Source organism: Antechinus flavipes, chromosome 4 (assembly GCF_016432865.1).
Source record: "Antechinus flavipes isolate AdamAnt ecotype Samford, QLD, Australia chromosome 4, AdamAnt_v2, whole genome shotgun sequence".
Lineage (NCBI taxonomy): Eukaryota > Metazoa > Chordata > Mammalia > Dasyuromorphia > Dasyuridae > Antechinus > Antechinus flavipes.
In genome coordinates this window covers 194,823,582-194,850,938 of record NC_067401.1, presented here as the reverse complement: position 1 = coordinate 194,850,938, position 27,357 = coordinate 194,823,582, and the positions used below count along the sequence as shown (strand labels likewise).

At 37.9% G+C, this 27,357-nt stretch overlaps 2 protein-coding genes across 9 annotated transcripts in view; one reads left to right on the top strand and one right to left on the bottom strand.

The window, feature by feature from the left end:
• Nucleotides 1-8,122, top strand: part of SRPK1 (SRSF protein kinase 1) — a 79,655-nt gene extending 71,533 nt beyond the window's left edge. For 2 of the 6 annotated variants that reach the window (XM_051996490.1, XM_051996489.1), the window contains exons 15-17: nucleotides 2,216-2,308; nucleotides 2,651-2,743; nucleotides 5,402-8,122. In XM_051996490.1, coding sequence (XP_051852450.1) covers nucleotides 2,216-2,308; nucleotides 2,651-2,743; nucleotides 5,402-5,586 — 371 coding nt within the window. In that variant the 3' untranslated portion in view covers nucleotides 5,587-8,122. The remainder of the gene's footprint in view (nucleotides 1-2,215; nucleotides 2,309-2,650; nucleotides 2,744-5,401) is intronic. The other 4 variants (XM_051996493.1, XM_051996491.1, XM_051996492.1 and 1 more) reach the window with 3 other exon arrangements.
• On the bottom strand, nucleotides 364-27,357 carry LHFPL5 (LHFPL tetraspan subfamily member 5). Of its 3 annotated transcripts, none has more exons than XM_051996501.1 (4): nucleotides 26,674-27,357; nucleotides 15,795-16,031; nucleotides 13,188-13,215; nucleotides 364-668 (listed from the first exon to the last, which is right to left on the bottom strand). In XM_051996501.1, exons 1-3 carry the CDS (start codon nucleotides 27,083-27,085, stop codon nucleotides 13,205-13,207), a joined length of 660 nt encoding a protein of 219 aa, XP_051852461.1. In that variant the 5' UTR covers nucleotides 27,086-27,357; the 3' UTR covers nucleotides 364-668; nucleotides 13,188-13,204. The 3 variants fall into 3 exon arrangements, with proteins under 3 accessions (XP_051852461.1, XP_051852460.1, XP_051852462.1); XM_051996500.1 differs by lacking the exon at nucleotides 364-668 and adding an exon at nucleotides 9,755-12,756; XM_051996502.1 differs by lacking the exon at nucleotides 364-668 and adding an exon at nucleotides 9,755-9,863.

Here is a 27,357-nt window from a genome sequence, read left to right as displayed (position 1 = left end):
TGTCATAGAATTGACCTTAGGTTATTAAAGGCCCTGCTAATGCAACAAATCCTCTGATAGGTCCGACCAAATTGAACGATGTAGTCTTGCCTTACACAAGCCTTGTTGAATTTAGAGAGGTTACACAAATCGTGGAGACTGCGTTAAGACAGGGAGACTTCAATCTACATTAGTTCAAAACTCACCTGTATGAGTAAAATTACATCCTTGATGTTATGAGCATGTGATATATACATATCACTGAATTTCTGTCAACACCCCAAAAGTCTGACTAGAGTGAACACCAGTAACTCCAAAATCTTTCCCAACATTTGTTCATGAGCATATGTCACTTTTTTCTTAGTATAATCACTATGTCCCAAATATTTCACAATCTGCTTTATTTTATTTATTCCCTTATGTATCAGCATAGTCTGAGGTTTTCCTTTTTTAAATAGGTACATAGTAAGGCCTTTCATCATTCTAATATTCCATTCTTTTACATTATATATTGTCATATAGTCTATGAAGTGTCAAACATTATGTTTGTCAAGAAAGGATATTAACAGTTAATTCTCCCAAATGTGAAAAAGAATCTCCTTCCCCTGAATCAATCTCTTGCTTTTCTCATGCTGTTCATCTGGAGCCCAAAAAATGTCCAAGTTGATGCCGTAGCCAAGTTTTCAGATCTAGTAAGACAGGATAGAGGCCAGTTAGATATACTTTATGTATGTAAACTTCAAAAACTCCTCTGGGATATAATTATAGAGTCATCCTCTGGGATGTTCCCATCCTTCGTCTGATACATGATGAATATTCATCTAAAAGCTATGTACTACGCATCCACTGCTGTAGAAAAGCTGTTTGTAAGGAAAGAGATTTTCTCCCCCTTCATTTCCAGTTATTTCTATAAAGAAATACTGATAATTCTGGTATATTTGAATCTTTTCACTTTACTGGGTGGTTAAACCTTGTGTTGACTAAAACCTTTATAATGCCCCAGGATTTAAATGATATTTTAAAAATGCAATTCATTTAGCAACAGCTGTAGCTAGATGTTGGGGCATTCATTACTCAATCCTAAAATTTGTATATCTGACTATTTCTTGCTACCTCCTAACTTTGATTTTTTTTTTTTTTTTTTTTTTTGCTGAGGCAATTGGGGTTAAGTAACTTGCCCAGGGTCACACAGCTAAGAAGTGTCTGAGACCAGATTTGCATTCAGGTCCTCCTGACTTCAAGGCTGGTACTCTATCCAGTAGGCAATCTTAACCTTGAATTTTTGAGGTTATAGTTTCATGATCTTGCCTGAGTTCATATTTTAGAAATTGAGGTATTTTGCTGTGAAAGATCCCATAGCTGAACAAAGGCAGATTCTTCCTCCCTTGAAGGGGGATCACATCAAGTGACACTAGTCTCTTTCACAACTAGATAGGAAAACTGTTTGGTACACAAACTGGTATATTAGGTATGTAGGTATATTAGAATCTTTTGGGGATGAAGAGAAAACAGAAGTTTGGGAGATACCTTGTTTCCAAATTTACAAGACCCTATTAATTTTAGGAAGATAAAAAGATGAATAAATGGTTGGATAGATGTAGATATAGATATAGACTTATCTAAAGGAAAAGTTAATCCTATCAATAACAAGTAAGTTAGAAACAGTATGTTTAATTTAAAGGTGAAAACAACTTAGAGGTAAAATGGCCCATATGATATGTTCCAACTAGGACCCCGTCCACAACATTTTCAGTAGCAAAAACAGTGGTTCAGGCATTGGCTCAAAAACTCTTGCTATTCCATGGTACTTTTTGCTTGTGTATAAAATTATTTTATTTCTTTTTAATCTCTGTTTACCTGGAAGGAGACAGAAATTCCTTGTTGGAATTTATTTTTCTTTAGTTTTCTCTACTTTGACTGCACAGAGTCCTGTACAGTATTTTAACTTTTCCTGGGAGGGAGAAAGTTCATTTTTTTTCCTGCTTTGCCTAAGAATAGGAAGTTTCCCAAATTTTCCTCCATGATATATTGAGCCAGCCAATTTCCAGATAAAAGTGTGTAACCACTGTTAAAGTGGCCCTGGGTGTCAGGTGCTGCATGTTTGGTCCCCTTTTGGTCCCCGTTCCCCAGCCTATATTCTGTAACTAACTCTCCACAGCCCTTGAAAAAGTGATTCTAGAGTAAAACTCATTCTCAGCTTGCCCTTGATGCTGTTCTTCTTGCCCTTCTGTTTTAGACCACATTGCGCATATTATAGAGCTGATAGGCAGAATACCAAGACGCTTTGCCCTCAGTGGGAAATATTCACAGGACTTCTTCAATCGCAGAGGTAGTATTGAATCGTGTTAGTTTCCATGCAGGCGTCAGGGACGTACAGCTGCGGAAAGCAGAGCATTCACACCCAGGTGTCATACTAGCCGCCAGCCAGGGAACCTTGCATGGGTACCTGGCTGTGTGTGGTTCTCGAGACTCTCCATCAGCTGGATTGAGTCCTTCCCTTACATTGAGAGATGCAAGTGAGCATTAGAAGCTCTGCCAAGTATAGAGGTGTGCATGCTGCTCTTTCCACCATTCTCCAGAGCTGCATCTGCTGCTCGGCAGCAAGCGGGTCGGCCTTAGCCCTGTTATGGATGTTTTTTTCTTTCCTCTTTAAAATGTTTGGAACACACAGATCACATTGCATTGATCATAGAACTGCTGGGGAAGGTGCCTCGCAAGCTCATTGTGGCGGGAAAATATTCCAAGGAGTTTTTCACCAAAAAAGGTAAAAGACACATGAATTGTTTAACCCCTGACATTAGGGGAAATGTTTTAGTAAAACCCAAGAGGTAAGTGTTGCCCAGGAAGTCATGGGGTCAAAGGAGCAACTTTGTCGCTCTCTTGTCTAATCTCTATTTATTAGGAGAAAATGCCAGTAAAAAAGGACTTTGCTTGTATCCAGTATGTTTGCTAGGTGTGAGGACACCTAGCAGAGGCTGAGCTGGTATTCACAGAGCCTTCACTGTGACTTCTGCCTGTGGTTTAAGAGCATCCCATACCAGGTGATCTGTAGCAAGTCAATTAAATTGGGAGTAGTAAGAAGTGCCCTGTCAGTCAGGGTAAAGTGACTTGTTCAGGGTCATGCAGCTATTAAGTGTCGAGTGTCATTTGACACGCCCAGATTCTCCTAGTTTCCAGGCTAGGACTCCATTTAATTACCCCAATCAATGAAAAATTCTTCTCTTTGGGCTTCAGGCTCATAAAACCTCCAAGTTTCCTTCTGAGTTCCAGATTCTCAAACCTCTGATCTTAAGCTTCAAGTTTGGGGAGTTAATTTATCAGAAAATAATGGTAATGCTTTTTTTCCTCTTTCAGGAGAGAGAGAATAGAATAATTTGTGTATAACTTATTGGTAACTTGAAGGTAATGAATATTGGCAGTCATCTCTCATTTATACTGAAAGAGGCCAAGTTGGGGGTGAAGGGATAAGTAGGGAAAATGCAGTCAAAAAGTATATGATGTAAAAATTTGGAAATTTGTTTTGAATAGTGTAGTTGTATGTGTGTGTGTAAAATTTAGAAATTTACTTTAAACAAAAAAAGCCCCAACAATTATAAAATCTGTCCTTGAAGGAATATATAAATTACCTACACTGTCCTCTGATTTCTTCCTATAGCTGCCTCCATTGTTGAGAGTAAATATCCCTTAAGAGTATTGACCTAGATTTGATGCTCATTCATGTGTCTACCATTGAAAAGCTGAAGGACTTGAACTAGTCACTTTTCTCTCTGGCCATCACTTTCTTCATCTGTAAAATGTTCAAGGTGAAGTAGGACAAGTCTGTAAGCTTTGTTCCCTCTCTAAAATGGTGGCTTCTTTTGAGCTTTAATGGGCTTTCAGAGGCTTTCCGTGATTCGTGCAAAGATCCATGTAAAATAGTAAATACACAAAACTTGACAAAGCAAATAATTGAGACCACTTACTCAGGGAAGGAGAGGTTGTCATCAAATCAAGTTGGTAGTTATATTATTGTGGGACAATAAAGTTGGAAACAAGATTGGAAGAAGCCCTTTTCAGTCCCACCTCTGCAAAAGGGGTTGAGATTAAGAATAATATATTAATATCAGGCCAGAATTTGTGTTGGAATAGACCTCCAAACCATCTGATCCAATTTATACCTCAAAACTAATTTGGTGTCAGGAGAACCTGAGTTAAAATCTCACCTCAGATATTTAAATAGTTATGTGATCTTAGACAAGCACTTAAACTTTGTCTGCCTAAGCTTCCCAAACAATGAAACAGGGATAATAATAGCACCTATGTCACCTGGGGTGTTGTGAAGAACAAATGACATATTTGTAAATTGCTTAGCACAGTGATAAGGATATATAGTGGGTGCTGTATGAATGCTTGTTCCTTCCTCTCCCTTCAAAATATGCCTACTAAATGTTCCTCTAGTCCTTGCCTTAAAGAAAAAAAATCATTATCTTCAAAGCAACCATTTTTACTTAGAAAAGCTCGAATTGTTAGGAAAACTTTCCTTATTGAAAGCCTAAATTTTTCAACTTTTACCTATTGCTTCTGGTTCTGCCCTCTGAGATCAGACTGATAATTAACTCTTTCATTTGACAGCCTTTGAGTTATTTGAAGATTGCTACTATGTTTCTCCCTCCTTTCTCTCCCTCTCCTAATCTTCTTTGCTTCTAGTAAAATACCATTTCCCTAAGCTGACCCTCATAAGGCTTGATATTTGAACTGTCTTACCATCTTGGATGTTCTCCATTTATTTACATCCTTATTCAAATATATTGCTTGGGATTGAAGGAGGTACTTTTGGAGTTTTCTGAGCAGGGAAGAATATAGTTTAAGATTTTAAGATTTGCACCTCATTTCTAGAAGTAATGTTTCTATCAGTCCAGGCCAAAGAACACATTAAATTTTTTAGGTATTGTGCTGACTTACTGATAGAAGGAAAACAAAACGTTTTCATATCCTTCCCACCTTCGATGGAATTGTTTCATTTTTTCAAAAAATATTTGTATTCTCAGTTCTGATACACAAAAATATTTAATATTTGTACCAAAATACAGCTCATTTGAATAGTTTTTGGTAATAATGGATCAAATTAGATGTATTATGAAATTAATGCTTGTCACAAATTAAATATGATTCTTCTAACTGGTTGAAGAATCTGGTTGCTGGATGCTCACATAAAAAACTGAGCTCCTCCAAAGAGAACATTGGAAGTTATATGCATGTTTTGTTAAATATGCTTGTTATTGGGGAAAAGTTTAAATTTGTAATTTTTTTTTTAAAGTACTAATGCCTATAGTTCTTAACTTTTGGCAGCCTCTGCCTGGATTGAAAAATGGATTTACAGGAAAATAAGGTATTGTTTATCCATACTTATTGGTCATTTTCATTTATCCTGTTTTCCCTACAGGTGATCTGAAACACATCACTAAACTGAAACCTTGGGGCCTTTTTGAAGTTCTAGTGGAGAAGTATGAGTGGTCTCAAGAAGAAGCAGCAGGCTTCACGGATTTCTTATTGCCAATGCTAGAGCTGATTCCTGAGAAACGAGCCACAGCAGCAGAGTGTCTCAGGCATCCCTGGCTTAACTCCTAATGTTATTGCTCCAATACCATAATCCCCTGGACTCTGGTTTGCAGCAGAGATTGTACACTGACCCAGCTGTTCCAGATTCTCTCCTTCCTTCTTCCTTCCTTCCCTTTCCTTGCCATTCTTAATCTTCATGTCCCCTTCAAGCATTCTCCTTTCCCTTTTCAGGGTGAAGCTCTTCCTTCAAGGCTTCCTAGATTATTGTTATTTTTTAATCTAATATGTTCATTTGGGCTTGCTTACTTGACTCTGTGGGAATCCCCACAGCCATTGGGCATCCTGAGTGAGTTTTGCCTTGGTTGGGCTCTGCCAAAGACTAATGGACTGGAATGTGAAACCGCCCCTCATTTTCTCGCTTCCATTAGAACATCCTCCTTTAAATTATAAGCATCATTTTTAAAGAACGCAACAAAGATGTATGAGCCCATCCTTAACTCACTGACTCTAAGAGTCATATTTTCTAGTGCATATTCTCTTGCCAGCAGAAGGATGAGAAAAAGATGTTAATTTAATGTGCAGCAAAGACACTGAACATGCTGTGTTAAGAGTGCATCCTATTCTGGATGGTTTGTGTTATTCTTTACAGTCACATTTTTTTCCCCTGCAACTTTTGGCTTTTGTCTTTGAAATGGGCTCTGTGAATTAAGACTGAGTTTTAGTACTGTTTTACCACTGTTCAAATTGGTCTCCATATTTACTGGTGTAACTTTAACTCTCCTATGCCCAGATCTTCAGGCTGACTGTAATAGATACAATGGAAATGGAAGCCGAAATTGGAACCATTGACTAGAAATCCTTCCAAGGGCAGGTGTGCTCTTTGGCTCCAGACAGGCGGTGGTTTCTGTAAGCAGTGTTTCCTTACATATCTTCTGCTTTCCTGAGAGCAGAGGGTTTTGGTTTGGGGGTGTTTTTTAAGGGGGGGTAGGGGCAGGGAAATTAGTTTGATTGCTTTTTAAAACCCTGGCTGGCACTTTACTCGTTCTGCTTGAGTTGAAACCCCCACCCTATCACTAAAGAATTCAGGATGGTTCTGAAAAAGCTCTGGGGGTTAGGTCCTTTGTTTCTGGGAAGAGAAAAAGATGTCACCAGAGCTTCTGATTCTTTTCCAAACAATTCCTTAGAGATACTTTCAGTCTTTCGTCAACATTAATTTACCCAAGGTTCTGGCCTTGAAAACCATTTCCCCATTTGGCTTTGCTTTTTTCTTTTTCTTAAGTGGTTTGACCTTATGCTTAGGCATAACCCAGATATACAAGAATCAGGAGGGGAGAGGTATGACTTTACACTACCCAACCCCACTCCCTTATTCTCCTCTCCTCTCCTCCCTCCCCCAAAAGATAGCCATTCTCTGCTGCTATTTCTTGTATCAGCATACAGGTGGTTGCTCGTTAGAGTATATAATGTAAGCTTTTAACTTCGATAACTTCAAGAAGGTTGGGGTATACTTAAGGCTTGTGGGGGGGTGGGGTTTTTTAAAAAAAAATTTTTTTTTACAAGAAAAAGTTAAAACCTTCGTAGAATTTGCTAGTTTAAGGATGGGTCTCCCAGATTTGCCCCCTGATATTACGAGTCATAACCAAAAGCCAAAGTTCAGCAGGATTGGGATCACAGCAGCTCTTTATCATTATGGACCAAAGGGCCTTGCTCTCATAGAGGTTGGATTCTGCTTCAGAACTGTGGAATTTCAAGAAATCCAACTGTTAAAATGTTACTTGCTCGATTTTCTTTGAGTTTGAAATCTAATGGCAAGGAAACCAATGATGCCATTGTGTGATCCGTGTAAGCTGTTAAGCACTCCTCTCTGCATGTCCTGGTCGGGCTAGCCAGTTCATCAGATTCTTGATTTGGTGATACTAATGAAGTCAGATGATGTTATTTCTCTAGGGGATTTCTGGGCCAGGCTACCCATGTATATCTGTGAAGAATAAAGAGAATAATAAAGCTCACCAAGCATTCATAATGTCAGGGAAATCCTTCAGCAACTTAATTTTTCCCTGGGTTGCCAGGTTTATCTGTATTTTTAGTAACAATAAACTAGGACTCTTGAGTTATATTTCTTTAAATGCCATTAAGCCATAATAGTAGGGTTAAAAGGCATTTCTGGTGGTGGCATTGAAGAAGAAAAACTGTAGTCATTCCTTTTCAACAAATAGTCTAATATGAAAGGAATAATTCTGATGCAAAAGGAATAACTTCTTATTATCATGGTGGTAAGATAAGTCCTGTAACTTAACTTCTGAAATGTTTCCCTACCAAATAAGGGCTTTTTTCCCTGAGTCACTTAGGGAACCAGATGAATTAGAAAACATGAAGAGGCAACTGTAGAATCCAGTCTTCCAGGTGCCCCCATGCTCGCTCTCTCGAGCTTTCATCCTACGTTGAAATTGCCATAAAATGCTCACTAAAGGATTTGTACTTGCTGTCAGTAAAAAGCAACAATACAACAACCCTGAAGGAAAATACATTTTTATTCTTTCTACTTGGGTGCACTGTCTGTTTTCTTTGTAAATGCAATACAATAAACAAATTATTTAATAACCTATATGTTTCTAGGAAGCTTTTGTTACAAGAACTGCTCCTACTAAACTGCAGAATGAGGAGAACTCAATCTTGAAGTGAAAATATCCAAAAGAAACTTCAGAACTTGGGTGATAATGTTTTGTATTCTCTGCTTCTGATCTGTATATGATATTGACTTGAATGTGAGTTTAAAGGGAACAGTGATACCTGCCCAAAAAAGTTATGCTGAAATTGGAGAGATCAGCTTCTTAGATATATGCAACAGCATGAGCTCCATTCAGCATCACTAAGGCAGACATAAATATTAAACTGACTTAAGTTTTGAATACTGGAATCTCAAGTTGGTCACAGCCGTCTTGGTTCTAGGGTCCACAAACAAATTGTTAAAAAAAATATCTTGGTAGTTATTTCAATATTTGTTTCCCTTGTAATCTTGTATTTAAAACTGCAAAGGTGTCCGAGGGTTTTACTGGACTTTAAGAGGAAGTTAAAAATCCCTGTATTATAGCTGTTAACCCTTCCCCAACAACTTCCCAAGGAATAGAGTAATACTGTTTTACAGTGGCAACGACAAAAATTCCTGTATCAAAATTTGTTACCCGAATCAGTCTGAGTACAAATTAACTTTACCAAGATCTAATGTTTTTTCTTCTGTTCCAGGCTTTTACCTATTCTATAGTCTTGGAAACACATTTGTAGATAAAAGGAATAGGTCTTCCAGCCAACCAGGCCTGTGACTTGGGAAACATAGTGTCATTGTTAGTGTTATGGAGCCTAATAAATAATCCTAGTTATTTGGTGTCTTGGTAAGGGAATGATTACTGGCATTCCTAACCTTGTGGACAAAACATTGATTTATAAAACGTTCAGTCTTATGGAAAACAGTTTTGGTCAGTTTGTGTTGACAATGGTGAAGAGGGAATGTGTACAATAGATAGCTAGATAGATATTTGCTTTCAGAAAATGCTGCAAGCATATTAATTTATCATATTATTAAAAGCAAATTATGTCCTTATGAAAACAGGAACCTCATTACAAATAAGGAAATATGAAGACCAAGAAAGGATTTGCAATCATATTAAAGTATAGGATTAACTTATTGATAGTGATAATGAACTGTTAATTCTGGGCTTCTGCCTTGAGTTTGCATCATTTTTGAGGAATTTGGTATTGGGGTAAGAGTTGAGAAAGTATTGCAGACATTGGTTGTTCAGTCACTTGCAACATTTTGTTGACCCCATTTGAGGTTTTCTTAGCAAAAATACCAGATGGTTTGTTGCTTCCTTCTCCAGATGAGAACAATGAGGCAAAGTATTAAGTGACACACCCAGGTTCACATAGTTTATCAAATACCAAGTATCTTAAGTCCAAATTTGAACTCAGGAAGATGAGTCTTCCCAGCTCCAGACCCGGCACTGCAACCATTTTCTAGTTGATAAACAAATTTTGATTTTTTTTTTTTTTTTGGTCTGTGTAATTATGTCAAAGTTTTAATGAAAGGATTTCTAAATCAACTTTTGTTGCCCTTTTTATAACAATGGACTTGGAATGGCAGAATAGAATTGTTGGGTGTGAAATTTTGTATCAATATATTTTCTTAAATTGTGGTATCATGATTTAAGTTGAAACAATTGATTTAGCAGTGTTGATAATATTTGAAATGTTAATTTGAAAATACTTTATTGAATAATTTCCACCTGTTTGTTCTTTGACATCTTAGTTCTACAGCAAAGATCCTCAATCTGGGCCTACATATATTCCACCTAGGGAATAAAAAAAGATTATCTAGAAGTTATGGGGAACATTTAATAATGTTATTATCCTGTTGAAATTGATTTCTCATGTGCAGTAGTTACTTCTCTATTGAAGAAAGGGTCTAGCCTTACTGAAAACCAAGAAGTACAAGGATGGAAAAACATGAAGAACCTCTGTTTTAGAGGAAACATTACTACTGTGGACCTTTAGATTTTGGTCCACTTTTCTCAGCACTCCAATTTCCAAACTCCAGTTTCTTTGTCACTCCAATCCCAGAGATAGTTGCAAGGTAATAAGTGGCTAAGAGAATTGGAACCTAATTTCATTTTATGCCAAACATGTCTTTTAAAAGTTCATTAAATAAAAGGACATGACCTGGGAAGTATGAACAACGGTTAATGATTGTAAGGATAAGAGAGGGACATAGTTTGCAAATTTGTGAAAAATAGGTTCCTTTCAAGTTCAGGTTTGGGACTTAAATCGAAAAGAAATATAGATAATAGCCTCAATTCACTTCTTTCAAATCTGTCTCTGCAAGGTTAAGTTTGGATCTCAAACGCCCTTGTCCCTTAATCAAACTTGACATCAATAGTCCTATAGCCCCAGCTCAGTAGAGAAGATCAGAGTAAGGTAGCTATCAGTAGAAAATTTAACTAGTGCCATTGAGTGAGCTCTTTGTTGTAGCTTAAATCTTAGAAATCTGAGCAAAAAGGAACCTTAATGTGGCCTGGGGTTTGTGAACTTTTCATATTTTGAGGACTGTATTAAGTGTTTGGTTTCTTTTGTAATTTTGCATATTTGGGGCATTTAAAAACAATTCTGAGAAGAGGGCCTGGCTCCTTTATTCTGTAACTGAGGTGCATAGAGGGGAAATGACCTTGTATAAATTTCCAAGAATTTCCTGAATGCTTAAAATGAGAGGAAATAAGTATATATGGTTACTCCAGAAAACATCCCTGCTAGATTATTTTTTTAAATTCTGAAAATAATAAGGTTTTTGTGTTTGTTCAAGTAGGGGGTGGGAGAAAGATGGGATGTCATCAATGTCATTAGTAAAAGAATATGATACTGATGTAAATTGATCATCTTTATATATTCCCTTAGAGAATAGGTTCTCTTTACCCCCTTAAGATACCTAATTGTAATTTTTTTTCTTAAAGACCCATTTCATGTGCAGTCTTATATATGAAATCTTTACTAATCCCCTCCAGTTGTTGGTGCCCCAAAATAATCTTAAATCCATTTATGTGCATGTCTATAGAACAGTGTCTCTTTGGAGATAGAAACTTTTTGTTTTCTTTGTGTATTTCATGTATGCTTAGCAAATGCTTGTTAATGAATAATGACAGTTTTAATATGTAAAACATTGAGAACTATATTTGCAGTTTACTCGACCCTGGAGATAATGGAGATTGTAGCAAGGGGAGGTACTTAACTTCATTAGAGCTAGGAGGGGTAGAGAGGGCAGAATAATATCCTTTTTACTTTTCTACTAGTTCCTAGGAGTGTATGTATTGAATATATGTGTGAGCCCAAATATTTTGAAAGATTGGGACAAAGTGATCAGTGTTTGAACAAAGGAATTGGGAAGAATTTAAGAGTTGAGCTGTATTCCCCAACTTCAGAGTACAAAGAATCAGTACCTGCTTACTTGCTACAATAGTAGGAGAAAATAACCCGGATTATTCATCTCAAAGAATTCTTTGTAACCAGATCATTCAAGCCCTGTTAACTTTTCCCCAAACCCAGAAATAACTTTACCAAACAAAGCATGTCTTTGTACTAAAACAACGCAATGAGTTTTTAACCTGCATTCTGACATGGAGAATTTTGTAAGGCATTCCATTTTGAATGCATTTTATTTTGTACATGGAAAATGTGTCCAAACTGTTACAACTCCTGCTGCATTAATGTGACAGGTACTGATGCCAGGGGGCTTTTAGAAGAATAATATAAATTCTACCAATTTAGCAAGGATAGTCAACTTGAATATCCTGCTAATGGGAGAGATGGGGATAGTGTGCCATGGGATTCTAAGTTAGCAAAAGTAAAAAATAATTTTTTGTAACACTGATTTTGACAAGTTTTGTTGTTGTTTTGTTTACAAATATTAGGTTATTTTGAGTTAGTGTATCTATATCAGTTCTGCATTTTTGAGCAGTAAAATGAGCAAGAGAGAGAAAAAAATCAGAGAGATTTTTCACACCTAGATAATTAGCCCATGCATCTGAAATAGTCATGTCTAAAAACTCCACAGAAGTAAGCCTAGATAAAATTAACTACATGTTATTTTTAAATAGCCCCAATCTCAAAGACTTTACTCCTTTAGGCTTTTATGGATTATTAGAAACTAAAAAGGGATCTTGAAGATTTTTTTCCCCTTGAGGCAACTGGAGTTAAGTGACTTGCCCAGGGTCACACAGCTAGGAAGTGTTAAGTGTCTGAGACCAAATTTGAACTCAGGTCCTCCTGACTTCAGGGCTGGTCTTCTATCTACTACACCACCTAGCTGTCCCCAAAAAGGGATCTTAGAGATTGAATCCAACCTTCCTTTTAGAGGTGAGAAAACATCCTTAGAAGTGAAAACTTCTTTCAGGATACTTGGCTAATTAATGGAAGACCTGGAACAAGGGAGAACCACATCTTCTAGCTCTCAGCCCAATATCAATTCATCAGCTAGTGGCTGCCCTTCCTTAGTTTTTCTGTAGCACCTGAAAAGTAGCACCACCATTAGTCTGTGTCTTCTCCAACCATGGTAAAATCCCAAATTGTAATTCCACATTGCATTGAAACTTAAGGACTCAAGTAGAGGAAGGTGGAGGACTTGGGAAGGAATAAAGTTTTATCTGAGGAATCAGATTCCATAACTTGTGTGTGGATTCTTTACAGGAAGCACTTGTCCTGTATGATAATGAGAGAAATAAGAAACTGAAGTTGCAATATAGATTCCTTTTCCAGTCCCAACCCATATATGCCAACCACCTTCTTCCCCTGGGACACAAGACAGATAAAAATCTTCATTCTCCCCCACCCTCCACCTAACATAGAATATCTCAGAAGTTTTAGTAGCTTAAGACGTCAAGCACCACCTGTATGTTTTATGTAACAAATTATGTCTTTTGTATTTGATTATCTTTTTCTCCAGACTCAGTATTTGGGACACAGATTTAAACACTTAGCTTAATTCCTCAAATTAGAATGTTATATTTGACCATCTCTATCTTCACAGTAGAAATTCTTGGAGTAGAACAATATGTGAGGCTCTATCCTTTGTTATTTAATAAAAATGATCTATCATTTTTACAGATTGACTAAACAGTTGAATTACTTACCCTGATGTTGAACTGTTTCAAACTTCCTCTGTAAGGAAAAAGAAAGACAAATCTGTGTTTACCATAAGGTCTTAGAATCGGTGTTAAAAGGTACCTTAATGGGTCATTTAGTGTAATCTTGTTTAATAGATGAATAAACTAAAAGCCAAAGTGTGAAAATTAACTTGCCCAAGTTCATGCAAGTGGTAAATAGTAATAAAGCTTAAATCAGAACCCAAGTTTTCCCTTTCAAGCCATTGGTTTTTTTTTTTTTTTTCAATATTTTTGTACCATCTCTTATAAAGTCATTAATTCGTGAGTCAAAGAAAGACATTTAAAAGGAGAAAAGCAGCTAATTTCCAGCTACACTTGTGAAAGAAGATGAGGTCTCCTTGACAAAATACATGGATATGAGAAAGTTCACAAAGTACTTTTTCTCTCATGAGACAAGAGTAGAATGCTTGGAACTTGAGCATCTGAGATGAAGTAATTTGTCTCCTCAAGTAGGAAGTAAGAGTTGAGATCCAAAAACTTAAAGGTGGAAGATACCTCCTGGTAATCAACTGGTCTCAAGGAATTAGCTTTCGGGGCTGGAACTCAACTCCAGCGTTCCAACCCTACAATTCCTTAATGTCAGTGCTTTGTGCATTCCACTGGGTTGGCTTTTTGCAGTACTTTCTGAAAAATCATTCTCAATTGGAATGGTTTGAGGTTCTATATGGAAAGTATTCCAAGAAAAAAAGCAAAAGTTGATACTTAGGGAAGGACACCAGTTCTGATGCAGCTAGGTTGTGCAGTTGATAAAGTGCCAGGCTTAGTGTCAGAAAAACACTCAAATTTGGCCTCAGATATTAGCTATGTGATCCTGGGCAAGTCATTCATCCCTGTTTGCCCTGGTTTCCTTATCTGTAAAGTGAGCTGGAGAATGTGGCAAATCACTCGAGTATATTTGCCAGGAAAACCCCAAATACAGTCATAAGGATTGGACGCAGCTGAATAGCATATTGACTCAAGCTAATTAAGTAGCTCCTCGACCATCTAGGGACCCAGATTTTAATAATAAATAGTATTTGTGTAGTTCTTTAAAGTTTACAGAATGATGTACATATGTTCTTATTTGATCCTGACAACAACCTTATGAGATGCTGTTGTTATTTCTAATTTGCAAATGAGCTAACATACAGAGATTGTGACTTGTCCAAGCTCATGAAGCTAGTATGTGTCTTAAGGCAGAATTTGCATTTGGGTCTTCCTGCACTAATCACGGCACCATTTAGCTGGCTTTTTTCTAAAGAGCTAACTATTTACTAGCTAAAAAAAATTACTAATTTTCTACTTCCTCACCTCAGCTTATCAGCAATACTAAAATATATTCTACCAGCAATTTGCATGAAGTAACTGCTTCTCTTTCCTTCTTCACTTTCCAAGAAAGGTTTGCCATCCTTACTGTGATTTAAATCTCAGGCAAGTGCAGATCTCTTTATACCTCTCCTAATTTAGGAAACTAAGGTACATAAGTAGGTATTCATCTTTGGGTTTCTCTGGCTAACAAATGGAGTTACAGCTGGGGAGAAAAGTATAACAGAAGAATACTGTTCCCCCCGATTCTGCACCATCATATAACCCAAGGTGGGAAAGGCTGGTAGTTATTAAATCTTGGTTCCTGTAGAAGCAAATGTTTAAAAAGAAAAAAATGGTTCTAGAGTTGCCATTAATTTCCTGTGTGCTATTGACCAAGTTACTTCAAACTGAAGCTCAGCAAAAGAAAGTGAATTACATAGTCTTTAAGGTTTTGCAAAGAGTTACAGATTTAGAAATGGAAGGGTCACTAGAAGTCTAGTTCAACACACTCAAATAGAGTACAAGGCCTGAAATCAGGAAAACTCATCTTCTATATTCAAAACTGGCTTCAGATACTAGTTGTGTGACCCCAGGTAAATCAGCTCAGGAAATGGGCAAAACACTCCAATATTTTCATCAAAAAAACCTCATACGGGGTCACAGACATGACTGAACAACAAAAGTCAACAGGGGAGTCTGGGTAGCACAACATTATATGAGCCTGCTTCTGGAAAGGTATAGTCCACTTCAAAGCATGTACAGACATTCTGGAGCCATCTCCTGTCTACTTATATACTTATATATACGAAACTTATAGTTTGATAGAAAATAGACATTTTGTTTGCTGCTGAACTGGTGAAACCTGCTTTTGTCTCCTTGCTTAGCCACAAGACATGAGTGTCTGAGCTTAGTAGCAATGAAAGAGCTTTCAGGCAGTCACAGAATGCCCATTTATGCTCTGAAGAATTCTTGTGTCATCACACACTTCTTTCATACACTGTGCAGGCTTCCATGACCAAGGTCTACTGGCATGTAGGACCATAAATAACTTAGTTTCTGGTTTTGAGTGAATCTATTGATCTTTTTGCACCATTGATCCCTTCCAACTCTGACCTAGGATTCTGAGAGCTTTTAGGAGGTGGGCAAGTAACAAAACTCATCTGGCCTCAGTCTTAATGAGGTAAGAGAAAGGAGTGAGCTCTGGCTAGCATTTGAATAGTTTGGGCAGGACCACCATCCCAGGGTAGCCAGTTGTAGAAATGAGGAATGAAATGGATCATGTACTACCATTTCCATCTGCTTTGTAGTCAGAGGGGAGGAGCTTGTCTTGCCGGTAACCCAGGACAAATGCCAGAAGGGAGAGAATGAGGGCATCCATGATGCTGATCATGGCGAGCAGGAAAGCCCAGCGGATGGTACAGGCACCCAACGTGTATTTGTCTGTCTGGTCCCCGCACATGCGCTTTACTTCACTGGAATCCCAGCCATCCGGGTAGACCAGACAGCCAATCATTAAGCCTGTAGCTGCAGGAAAGAAAGAGACAATTAGACATAGGTGCTATATGTTCATTCCTGTGATAGGCAAAACAGTTTTTGACATGGGCCTTCCTATACCAACTTTACAAATGAAGCTGATTCATCTCCTATGAATATCTCAATATTCTGTAGATATTTCTCCCCTTTCAACTAATCTATTACTGTTGACACCATTCTTCCAGTACTCCAGGATTACAATATAGGTGTCAATTCTTCTCTCTCCACCTTCCCATAATGTTGCCAAGACCTGTAAATCTTAACAGTTCTCACATAGATTCCTTTCCTCTGATACTACCACATTCCTGGGGTAGGTCCTCATTACTTCTTATCTGAGCTTAAAATCAATAAACATTAAAGTCAAATGAAGTCATGATGGGAAAAATTTTGCGCTGTGAAATTTATTACTTTCTGGAGTTTCATTTTTCCTCATCCATAAAATAGAAATATTTGTGCTTCCTGCCTAGGATATAGGCTTGTTATGAGGGTCAAATAAAAGTCCTTCCCAACACCTTTAATCACCTCAAATAGGTAACAACCTTCTCTACCTACTTCCAAAAGACCCAGGGGTGGTTACGGTATAGAAAAGAAGCCAATGTTTTCTGGAAAGCAAACACTCAGCCTTCCTGCCAAGATGCCCAAATGAGCAACAGACCACTTGTGGTCTCACTAACTTGGGTATGGCTAGAAATGGACCAGAGATACCCATCTCAATAGGAAGGACAAGCAAAGGCTCCCTTAAGAAAGCCTGTGAGTGGTGGGAAACCCATCAGCAGATCTCAGAAGCTGTTAAGTGTGGCAACAAATAAGTGTAACAGGGAATATACCAAGATCTTTCGGTCCTGGGAGTCCCGAGGTCTCTAGTACTTTGTCCTGAGACACTATAAAGGGTACTAAAGATTCAGTACTCTGAACTTCAAAGATCCAGAGGAGCCTAACCGTAGGAGGAGGAAGTCAGAGCAGTAACCCAGATGGCCAGGTGGAAACTAAGCAGAGGTGAGCACCCCACTTTGGCCTTAGCACAAAGCCCCAATTCAGGAATAAAAAATGGAGGAATGAATAAAAACAAAATACTACTATAAAGAATTACTTTAAAAATACAATGATACTCAGAAAATGAAAGGAAGCTCTAATAATTGCAAGGAGAAACTCAAAGGAAAAAGTGGATTTTGCACCAGGATGATATGAATAGTCAGAAGAAAAAAAAATGAAACAAAATAGAAAAAGTTAAAAGCTCTGGACAACTGACCAAAAAGAAATGACTATAAAACTAGAAAGATTGAAACAAAATCGAAAGATTGGGGGGAAAACCCCCAAGAAATAAAAAGTTTTATCTATCAAAAACAACTGACCTGGAAAACAAATTTTAAAAAGGCAATTTTAGAAGAGACACGACTTTAAAAAAAATCTTGGACCTTATATTAAATCATAAGTGAAAAGTGTCTAAACCTATTAAAACCAGAATGCAGAGTAAAAATAGAATGTCTGCTTCCTGAGAATTAGACCCCCAGAGGGATAATTCCTTGAAATGTCATAGTCAAATTACAGAGCTTCAATGTAAAATTATAAGCATCCAGAAAAAAAAGTTTAAATATCAAGGCTTGTTGGTTGGTTAGTTGCTTATTGTCTTTTGTTCTCAGAGGACCAAAATGATATCACTTATATTGGAGTAAAGTTATAATATGGCTGATCAAACCAATACAAGCTCAGAAGATTCTACCACAGGTTGAGCACAAATTTGTCCACATGAACATTTAAAGTGGTGATGTTTCTAAATTTGCACATCTCATATTTCTTTTGAGCTACTACAGTTCTGCTTCACTCAAAACACAGCACCTTTGAGATGAATGTGCCATGCTGGATAGTCTTTTGCCAGTGTCTCCCATTTTATGCAATCGGTTCCATCTAACAACATTTGTTTTGTTTGATTATATTTTTCTATTGTGATGAAGAGTTCTTTGGAGGAAAGGTTGGGGGCAGAAGAAAAAGCTATTGGGAAGTGAAAGCAAAAAAAAATTTTTTAAATCAATAATCATCCCAGAATCAATCCCAGTTAAGCCCCTGGCAGAATGCCTGGCCTGGAGTCAAGAGGACCTGAGCTCAAATTTGGCCTCAAATATTTATTATCTGTGTGGCCCTGGAAAAGTCACTTAACCCCAATTGCCTCAAAACCAAAACACACACACATACACACACACACACACACACACACACACACACACACACACAAAATAAAAAGAATCATGGTTGTGAAATAGTGTATAGAATGTATTATATAAAAGGAGGGCCAGTAGTCATGATCTCAGACAAGGTTAAAGTTAAAATAGATTTAATCCAAAGTGAAAAATAGAGAAAATACAGTATCTGTCAGCAATATTATTCAATATAGCCTTAAACCATTTAAAGTACCTAGATAGTATAAAATACCTGAACATATATAACAGCTAAAACAGACATAGGAACTACATGAACAAAACATAAAAACACTATACAAATAAACTCAGATCTAAATAACTGAAGTAATATTTATTGTTCATAGTAAGGCCAATAAAAATTTTTAAATGACAATTTTACCTAAATCTGTTTATTCAATGTCATTTCAAATTAATAAAATTTTTTTTTACTGAGTTAGAAACAATAATAGCAAAGCTCATTTGAAAGAGCAAAAGTCAGGAACTTCAAAGAAACCAGGATAAAAAGATGTAAAAGAAGTAGATTCATCAGTATCAGATCTTCAACTATATTTATTATAAGGAAGAGCATCTGTGAAGCATAAAAAGGATAATTTCAATTATTTTAAATTTAAATTTTCTTGTATAATTAGAACGTATGCAACCAAGGATAGAAGGAATGCAGAAAACTGGGGCGGGGGGGGGCGACTTTCAAAGAGGATCTTTCAGATAGGATGTGATTGGGCTGGAACATTGTTGTGGTATAGGAGATGATGACCTAGTTGATTTAGAAAAACATGGAAAGACTTGGACCTATTAAGGAAGAGGCTATCTACTCTCACAGAAACAAATGATAAATGGAAATAAGCATGATACAATCATTATGTCTACATATGTATATACATAAGTGCATGTATATATGAGTGCATATACTCACAGGTATCTATGTATATGTATACACACTTAAAATTAAGCATGGAGATAGATATATAGATAGATATATCTATATGTTTATATACACTCCACACTTAATTATAGCCTTCTTTAGGGTGGAAAATAAAAAGTGTATAACAGAGAACAAAAGAAAATCAACAAGGAAGGGGCAGCTAGGTGGTGCAGTGGATAGAGCACCAGTCCTGAAGTCAGGAGGACCCAAGTTCAAATCTGGTCTCAGACAATACTTTCTAGCTATGTGACCCTGGGCAAGTCACTTTAACCCCAATTGCCTCAGAAAAAAAAAAAAAAAGACAGAAAAAGAAAATCAACAGGAAGCAAAAGAAAAGCTGTGCAGCTTTGAAAACAAAATGTAGTTTTTGTTATATGGGCTTCTTGAAATACAAATTTGCTGTGGTACATGGCAATTTTTTTCTTATTTTTTATTTAAGTTTAAAATTTAAAAATATATTTTAAAAAGTGTGAACTTGGATGTAATTTTGAGGCTGAGGATATTTCTTTAAATATAGAAATGACTTGTGGGAAATAAAGGATTCTTAAAGTTATTTTAAAGGCCTAAACATAAGCCATTCTCCCAAACTAAATTCTTTTTGAAAGGAAAAATACATATAAGCAAATATTTAAAAAATTACACCAGATTATAGACTACATCTGGATTTTATCCAAGACAAAGTTGTAAGAAAGTGCAGTTATTTAAAATCATAGAATATTAGAATTGAGATATAAAGTTCCTCTTCTTGCTATTCCACTGTTCCTCCTCTTGCTCCTGAGGAAGATTTGAGTTCAAAAGACATTTAATAAGCTATGTGACTCTGGGCAAGTCACTTAATCCTGTTTGCCTCAATTTCCTTAACTCTAAAGTAGGAATAATAATAGCACCTAGATCCCAGGTTGTAGTAAGGATCAAATGAGATAATTGCAAAGCAATAAGCACAATGCCTGACAAATAATAAGCACTTTATAAAAATTAATTATTATTGTTTAGCAGAGTGTTTTCCACATAGTAGACATTTAACAAATGTCCATCCCTCTCCATTGCTATTTTACTTCTCAGAAATGCAAGATGTAGAATATTTCATGTCTAGATCTAGCTAGAGATGCCAACCAGCTGGCATAAGCTGCTCGGGCATCTCTTAGGCCACCCATTCTCCCCAGGAGGAAGACAGACCTGGAGAAAGTGTACTAATATGATGGAGGTGGCTGGGACTAATATAGTTTTTGCTGCAGTTTATGCAGAAGAGAAGCCATAAGAAGTACATGACAGCTTTTTTCAAGTAAATGAAAGACTGTGATATGGAAGAGATATTATATTTTGTCTTTCTTGGCCCCACAAGACAGAACCAGGACCAAAAGGTGGGGATAAAGCTGTCTCCTAAGTGGAATGACTGCATTAGGAGATAGTGCTTAAGGACAACAAGGCTGCATCAGTGGGTCTGGAATCAAGAAGAGCTTAGACTCTTAGTAGCCATATGATCCTGGGCAAGTCATTTAATCCTGCTTATCTCAGTGTCCTTACCTACAAAACGAGCTGGAGAAGAAGATGGCAAACCATTCTGGTATCTTTGCTAAGAAAATCCCAAACAGGATCATGCAAAGTTGGACATGACAAGAGGTAGGACATTTCCCAACACTGAACATGGTTCAGGTTAAAACCTTGAATATCTAATATTCTAAGACATCATAGAAAAGAATTGAGTCTTGAGTTTGGACAAATGACTTGAGATCTTGGTAGCTCTGTGGAACACTTTGGCTTTTATTAATCTAACATTACATATTGAGCAACTAATACGTACAAGCCCTGGATGGCAAGAGAGATACCCAAGAAGACACATGGGTACTGCCCTCTATTTGGAAAGATGAGACCTCAACACTAATTGATTAGAGAACAATAGTAAAGCACCTGGCCCAAGATTCAGGAAATCTGTATTCTAGTCTTGGTTCTACTTACTGTGTGTTTGGGACAAGTCACATCTGACTCTGGGAGAACAAGAACTGTTATCTTTAGATTTCAGATGGAGAAGCTAAAATCAGAAAAGGGAAATATTTTACGAAACGCATGCAGCTAGTGAGGGACAGAGTTGGTGGTCAACGAATGCTACAGACAATCAGAGCTATAGGAGAGAGAGAGAGAGACCTCCAGGTTGGAATCCTCAGGGAAGGTTTAATAGAAATGATGGTGCTTTAAGAAGGATGGAAGGATTTGGAGAGATTTTCCTAGTAACTATGGAAACTTCATTAAGGGAATTGAGGTTAGTCCAGTTAACATGAATACATGTCCCAACAATTTTGATGCTAGAGCACAGCTCCTCCATTGCTGCCTAGTATTTTCTCCCCTTTCCCTTCCCCCACTAAGTGGAATCTGATGTCACTTACCTCCTTCTTCCTCATCAATATTTCACCGAGCACAGCCTGGCTAGCTCCGGTGTCAGTGTTTCCTCCCACCAACCCAAATACCTCCTTTCCCTTCCACAAAGCTCCAGGCTTCCTCATCCTGCGAGCTGAGCAGAGCTAGAAAAAATCCTACTTTTCCCTTCTCCCATGGCCACCACTGTCCAGCTTTTTCCTTTTCTTCTGTAGTGACATGGAGGGCACCATATACCTATCTCTCCATATGACATGCTTGTAGGGGAATACATTGGATTTGAAATGCGCTGTATTTGGAGGCAGAAGGCCTGGATTTAAATCCTGATTCTGTTGCTGTTCTGTGTAGATATAGACAAGAGCTTCCTTTTTCTAGGTCTCAGTTCATTCAAATATAATTATAATTGTAACTCTATAATCAGCCAGTCCAAGTCTGATCTCTAAGATCAATTCTAGTTTCACTTTCTAGTTTGACCCTCAAATTTCCTGAGTCCCCTGACTCCAATTGAATCCTCCATCCCAAGATTTCTCACATGCTGACAAACCAAATTTTTTCACAGTTCAGGACAAATAAGATGGAATTCTTATTCCATCCCCATCTCATCCTTTGCCAGTACCTAACTATTGTGCTTTCTTCCTGATAATTATCTTCACTTCCATTAAAGCAGGAATAGCTGTAGGTGCAATAGTGAAGTGATGAAGTAATGAAGTTTAACTTTGGTGCCCAGTAACCCTCCAGATATCTAATTTCAGGACTCTAATGTCCCCCGGATCCCTCCAAACATAGATAAAATGAATCCAATATAGTCACTTACAATATTGGTTTAGATATTTAATATGCTTATTTACTACTCCCACCCCCATTTACATCTTAAAAGAGAGAAAGAGAGAGAGGATGCTACTCAGAAAAATAAAGAATACTAATTAGCAGGTATTGAGGAAGCCTGAGTTCTATCCCTAGCTCAGGCATTAATTAACTGCAAATCAAATAACCTCTCTTTCCTCATCTATAAAAAAGGATGGCCCATCTTATCTCTAAGAGTCCCTCCAGTTCCAACTTTCTGTGATTGAATATTCATGGAACCAATCTCAAAAATCTCTACTGGGGCTAATAGCTGGCAATTTTTCTGTTCCTTTTGAGTATCCCTCCAGATACTCAAGCTCACAACTTAAGAGACATAATCTACTCTTCATCCTCTTTCCCTCCCTTATCCAATCAGGTACCAAGATTTGCTTGACTTCCATAACATTTATTCCATCCTTCTCTGACTCTGTCATAGAGCTGCCATCTTAATTAAGGCCTTTGTCATCTTTCAACTCCTCACTTCAATCTCTCCTCCACTTGCTGCCAAAATAATCTTCCTAAAACACCAATCTGATCATTTCCCTCTCTACCCAAGAATTTTCAGTGGTTTGTGGGATAAAAATATAAATTCTTCATCTTGATATTTAAAGTTCTTCACAGCCTACCTTCCTAAACTGTTTTTTCATTATTCTCCTTCCTTTATTTGTCAGACTAACAAATTCTTCCTCAAATTTGACAATTCATTTCTACTTCCATGCCTTAATACAGGCTGCCCCCTATGCCTACAATGGATTCCCTCTTCAATATCAAGTTTTAGAATCTTTAGTTTTCTTCGAGTCTCAGTTGATGTTTTTCCCCCCCACTGGAAGCTTTTCCTGATTCTCCCTAGCTAATCTTAATTTTAGTGTTTTCCCTCTGTTAATTATTTCCTATTTATCCTGAATATATTCTGTACATATTTGTTTGCATGTCATCTCTCCCACTAGATTATAAACTCTTTGAAGGCAGGGATTGCTTTTTGCCTCTTTTGTACTCCCAGCACTAAGCATAGTGTTTGTCATATAGTGGGTATTTGATAGATATTTACTGATTGACTGAAATGATGCTGTTTATTTGTCACTTTAAGATTTGCAAAATGCCTTAAATGTATTCTCCTTTAATCTTTACAACAATCCCATAAAGTAGATGTCATTATGTCTATTTTGTAGATGAGGAAACTGAGGCCCATGGTCACATGGTTATATCTTTGAGTTTAAATTAAAATTTAGCTCTTCTTGACTCCATATCCAGCACGCTATCCACTATGTGACTTAACTGCCTCTTTCAATGCCCTCTCTGCCAACTCAAACTATGTTCTACTTTTTTATCTGGATACATGTTGTATTCCCTCCCAGTAGAATATAAATTCTTCAAGGGCAAGAACTAATTTTTTTCTTTATTTTATTATTATAGCTTTTTATTTACAAGATACACACATGGGTAATTTTTCAGCATTGATAATTGCAAAACCTTTTGTTCCAACTTTTCCCTTCTTTCCCTCTACCCCCTCCCCCAGATGGCAGGTAGACCAATACATGTTAAATATGTTAAAGCCATACTGTTATTTTGCTGTACAAAAAGAATCTGACTCTGAAATAGTGTACAATTAGCCTGTGAAGGAAATCAAAAATGCAGGCGGACAAAAATAGAGGGATTGGGAATTCTATGTAGTGGTTCATAGTCATCTCCCAGAGTTCTTTCGCTGGGTGTAGCTGATTCAGTTCATTACTGCTCTATTGGAATTGATTCGGTTCATTTCATTGTTGAAGATGGCCATGTCCATCAGAATTGGTCATCATATAGTATTGTTGTTGAAGTGTATAATGATCTCCTGGTCCTGCTCATTTCACTCAGCATCAGTTCATGTAAGTCTCTCTGGGTCTCTCTGAGATCATCCTGCTGGTCATTTCTTACCAAACAATAATATTCCATAATATTCACATACCACAATTTATTCAGCTATTCTCCAGCTGAGGGACATCCATTCAATTTCCAGTTTCTAGCCACTACAAAGAGGGCTGCCACAAACATTCGGCAAGGCCTATTTTTTTGTTTTGTTTTGTAAACCCAATGCTGAGCACAAGGCCTTGTGAACTGAAGGCACCTTGGTGCTAGTACTACCTCTGCTGAAACAGCAAACAACCTTCTAGTCTTAAAAGAGTTGCTAGAGACCCAGAGAGGTTACATTAAACTCATGTGGCATTTGAAATCAAATCTAAGGGTAGCATTGTCTACACCCTATCCTGCCTCTCACATTTCATATAATAAGTCCCAACTATGAAACAACAATCTTTAAATTTCCTTCCAGTCCTAACTTCTGTTATCCTAATGGATGAAACACCAATGGCAGTGTTTCTGATACTGGGACACCTGATTGGGGGAGATAAAAAAAAAATTCAAATATGGTCTCAGATAACTTATTTTTTTTGTGACTCTGGACAAGTCATTTGATCTCTATTTTCCTCAATTTCCTCAAATATTAAAAGGGGATAAAAATAGCACCTTCCTCTCAGGGTTGTTGGTTGGATCAAATTAAATAATAATTGTAATGCGATTAACACAATGTCTGACACATAGTAGGTTCTTAATAAATGATTATTTCCTTCCTTTTTTCCTATCTTCCTTCTTTCTGCGAGGACAAGGCATCCTAGATGTTTTAACTAGAGTCTCTCTCCTCTGTCCCCGAGGCCTGGGTCTAGCACAACCTCTTTCCTTTTTGGGAGTCAAATTTGCTATAATTTGCTAAACCCCAAACTCATTTGCTACAAAAATTATTACCAATCTCCAAAGCTATCATTCTTTCTGTGTCTCCCTAATAAATATCTTTGCTTCCTTTCCTAGACATTGCCTCTTTCCCCTAACAAACCTTCCCATAGCAATGTGTGTCCCTTCATGAAAGTCCTTCACCACAAAACAGAAAGAAAAAGTCTATGAGAGATCATTGATTCATTTTCTTTTGGAGCTGCTGGCTTTTTCTTGTATTACTGACTAATTTGACTAAAATATGCAAAACTGTTCCACTTTTTCCTATATTCCTTCCACTTTAAGCTTTAACACTGTCTGGAGATCATAATAATAGCTGGCATGTAAGGAGTCTTCTTCAAGCCCCACATAAGAAACAAGGGGTCTGCACAAGGTTAAGTGCCACGAAGGGAGAATCAGGCCAGTACAGGGGAAAGAAAAGAAAGCCCCTTGCTTCCTATCATTTCTATAATTTCAGTAGCTGATCAGGCCCTCCTCAAGTTTCAACTTTTCCTTACTTCTTAGTGAATCCCAAAATACCTTGACTAAAGTCCAGAACATTTCATCCCAAAGTTAGAGCAGGGATATATTTACAGTGAACACTTCAGAAAAGAGGCACTCTGAGACTTACATTCACAATTCTCAAGGACCAGCATGTCACATATTTTCCCAGAACAAATTTTGGGAGGAGAAAGAAAGGATTTGAAAGGCAAAGGATACCTGAGGGGGATTGCCTGAGGGGAGGGGGAAAAAGGAAAGGCACTGAAAAGTGAGGCTGGTAGTGCCCCAGCCAAACTTTCTTGATTTTTATCCTTTTGCTGAGGGCCAGCCTTGAACTGGAGAGATCAACTACTTTTCCTCTGTAGCTCCACAAAAGGCCATTTAAAGTGAAAATATGGGACGGGGAGAGGGGATGTTTGCGCATGCCTAGTTTGGGAAGCATTCAGACGACTGGGTTCCACTCCCAAGGTTGTTTCCCTTTTCTAGACTATAATTGTCTCATTTCAGTAGAATAAGTTCATTGAGGATATGACTGTTAACTTTAGTCTTTGTATTCCCAGGATCTAGTACACAAGAGGCATTTAATAAATGTTTGGGTGATAAAATAAGGAACCTGAACCACATGTTTTCTAAGGTCCAGCTCTAACTTCTTCAGTCAGTAATTCCTGGTGGTGTAATACTCGTTTAAGAAATGTTTTCCTCACAAAAATGCTGCGAGGCAATCAGTTCAAGAATAATTCCCATCTTACAAAGACATACACTAAAGCTCCTCAGAGAAGAAAAATGACTTGCCTGTTAGCGCTTAGTAACTGAAGAAGTTAGTGTCTAGCACAGTCCCTAGTATTTCGTAGACATTTAAGAAATACTCCTTGATTGATAGAGCTAGGGTTTGAATCAAGATCCTAATTCTAATTTTAAAATTGTCCCTCCTACTATAGAATTACTGCCTCCCAGGTCTCAGGAGTGGAAACCACTAAAGTGATGATGGATGTAATGACACATCTCCCCCACCTCCCATAGAATAAGGCACCCACGCCCGCCCTCTCCCGTGCCCCCTCACCAGCTGCCAGCTGCATCCAGGCACAGATCTTGTAGACAGTAGCTGTATTACAGACAAAGAAGAGGCTGAAGCAGATGGTGGAACCAATGATGAGAAACATGGCAACAGCCACGAAGAACATGGCAGTCTTAAAGGCACCGGAGGGTATGGTCTTGAAGTCCAGGGGGCTGCCTTTGCAGATCAGCTCTGAAGTCAAGGCATTGCCCACGCAGTAGGAGAAGAGGCCAAAGTAGCCAGCCTGGGGTGTGTTAATACTGTCTCCAATCCAGTAGGGTTGAATAAACAAAGCCATGACCAGAACAGAGAAGCAGATGGTGAGGGTACCCCACATTACCCCCACCGCCCGGGCATTCCGCACATAGTTAGTGTGGTAGATCTTGGCTGCCTCTTGGGCAGGCAGCAGCTTCGTCATGGCGGCTGGGGAGGAGAGGAGACCCTAGCGATAGAGATAGCTTCGGGCCCACAACCCTGGCCTGCTTTGGGGAAAACTCAAGGGTGGAAATGGGCAGTAGTGCAAAAGAGGGCCATGGGAGATTCCACTCCAGGGATTAAGTCGGGGTAGAAGAGCCTGACAGTCATAAGGTTTCCGCAAGAGAGGAGATGGTCCCGGTTTCTGTGCCCCGATGCTCCAAGGATAAGTCTCCTCCCAGCCCCTGCTGGGTCTGCCTCCCCCCGCGCGATGAG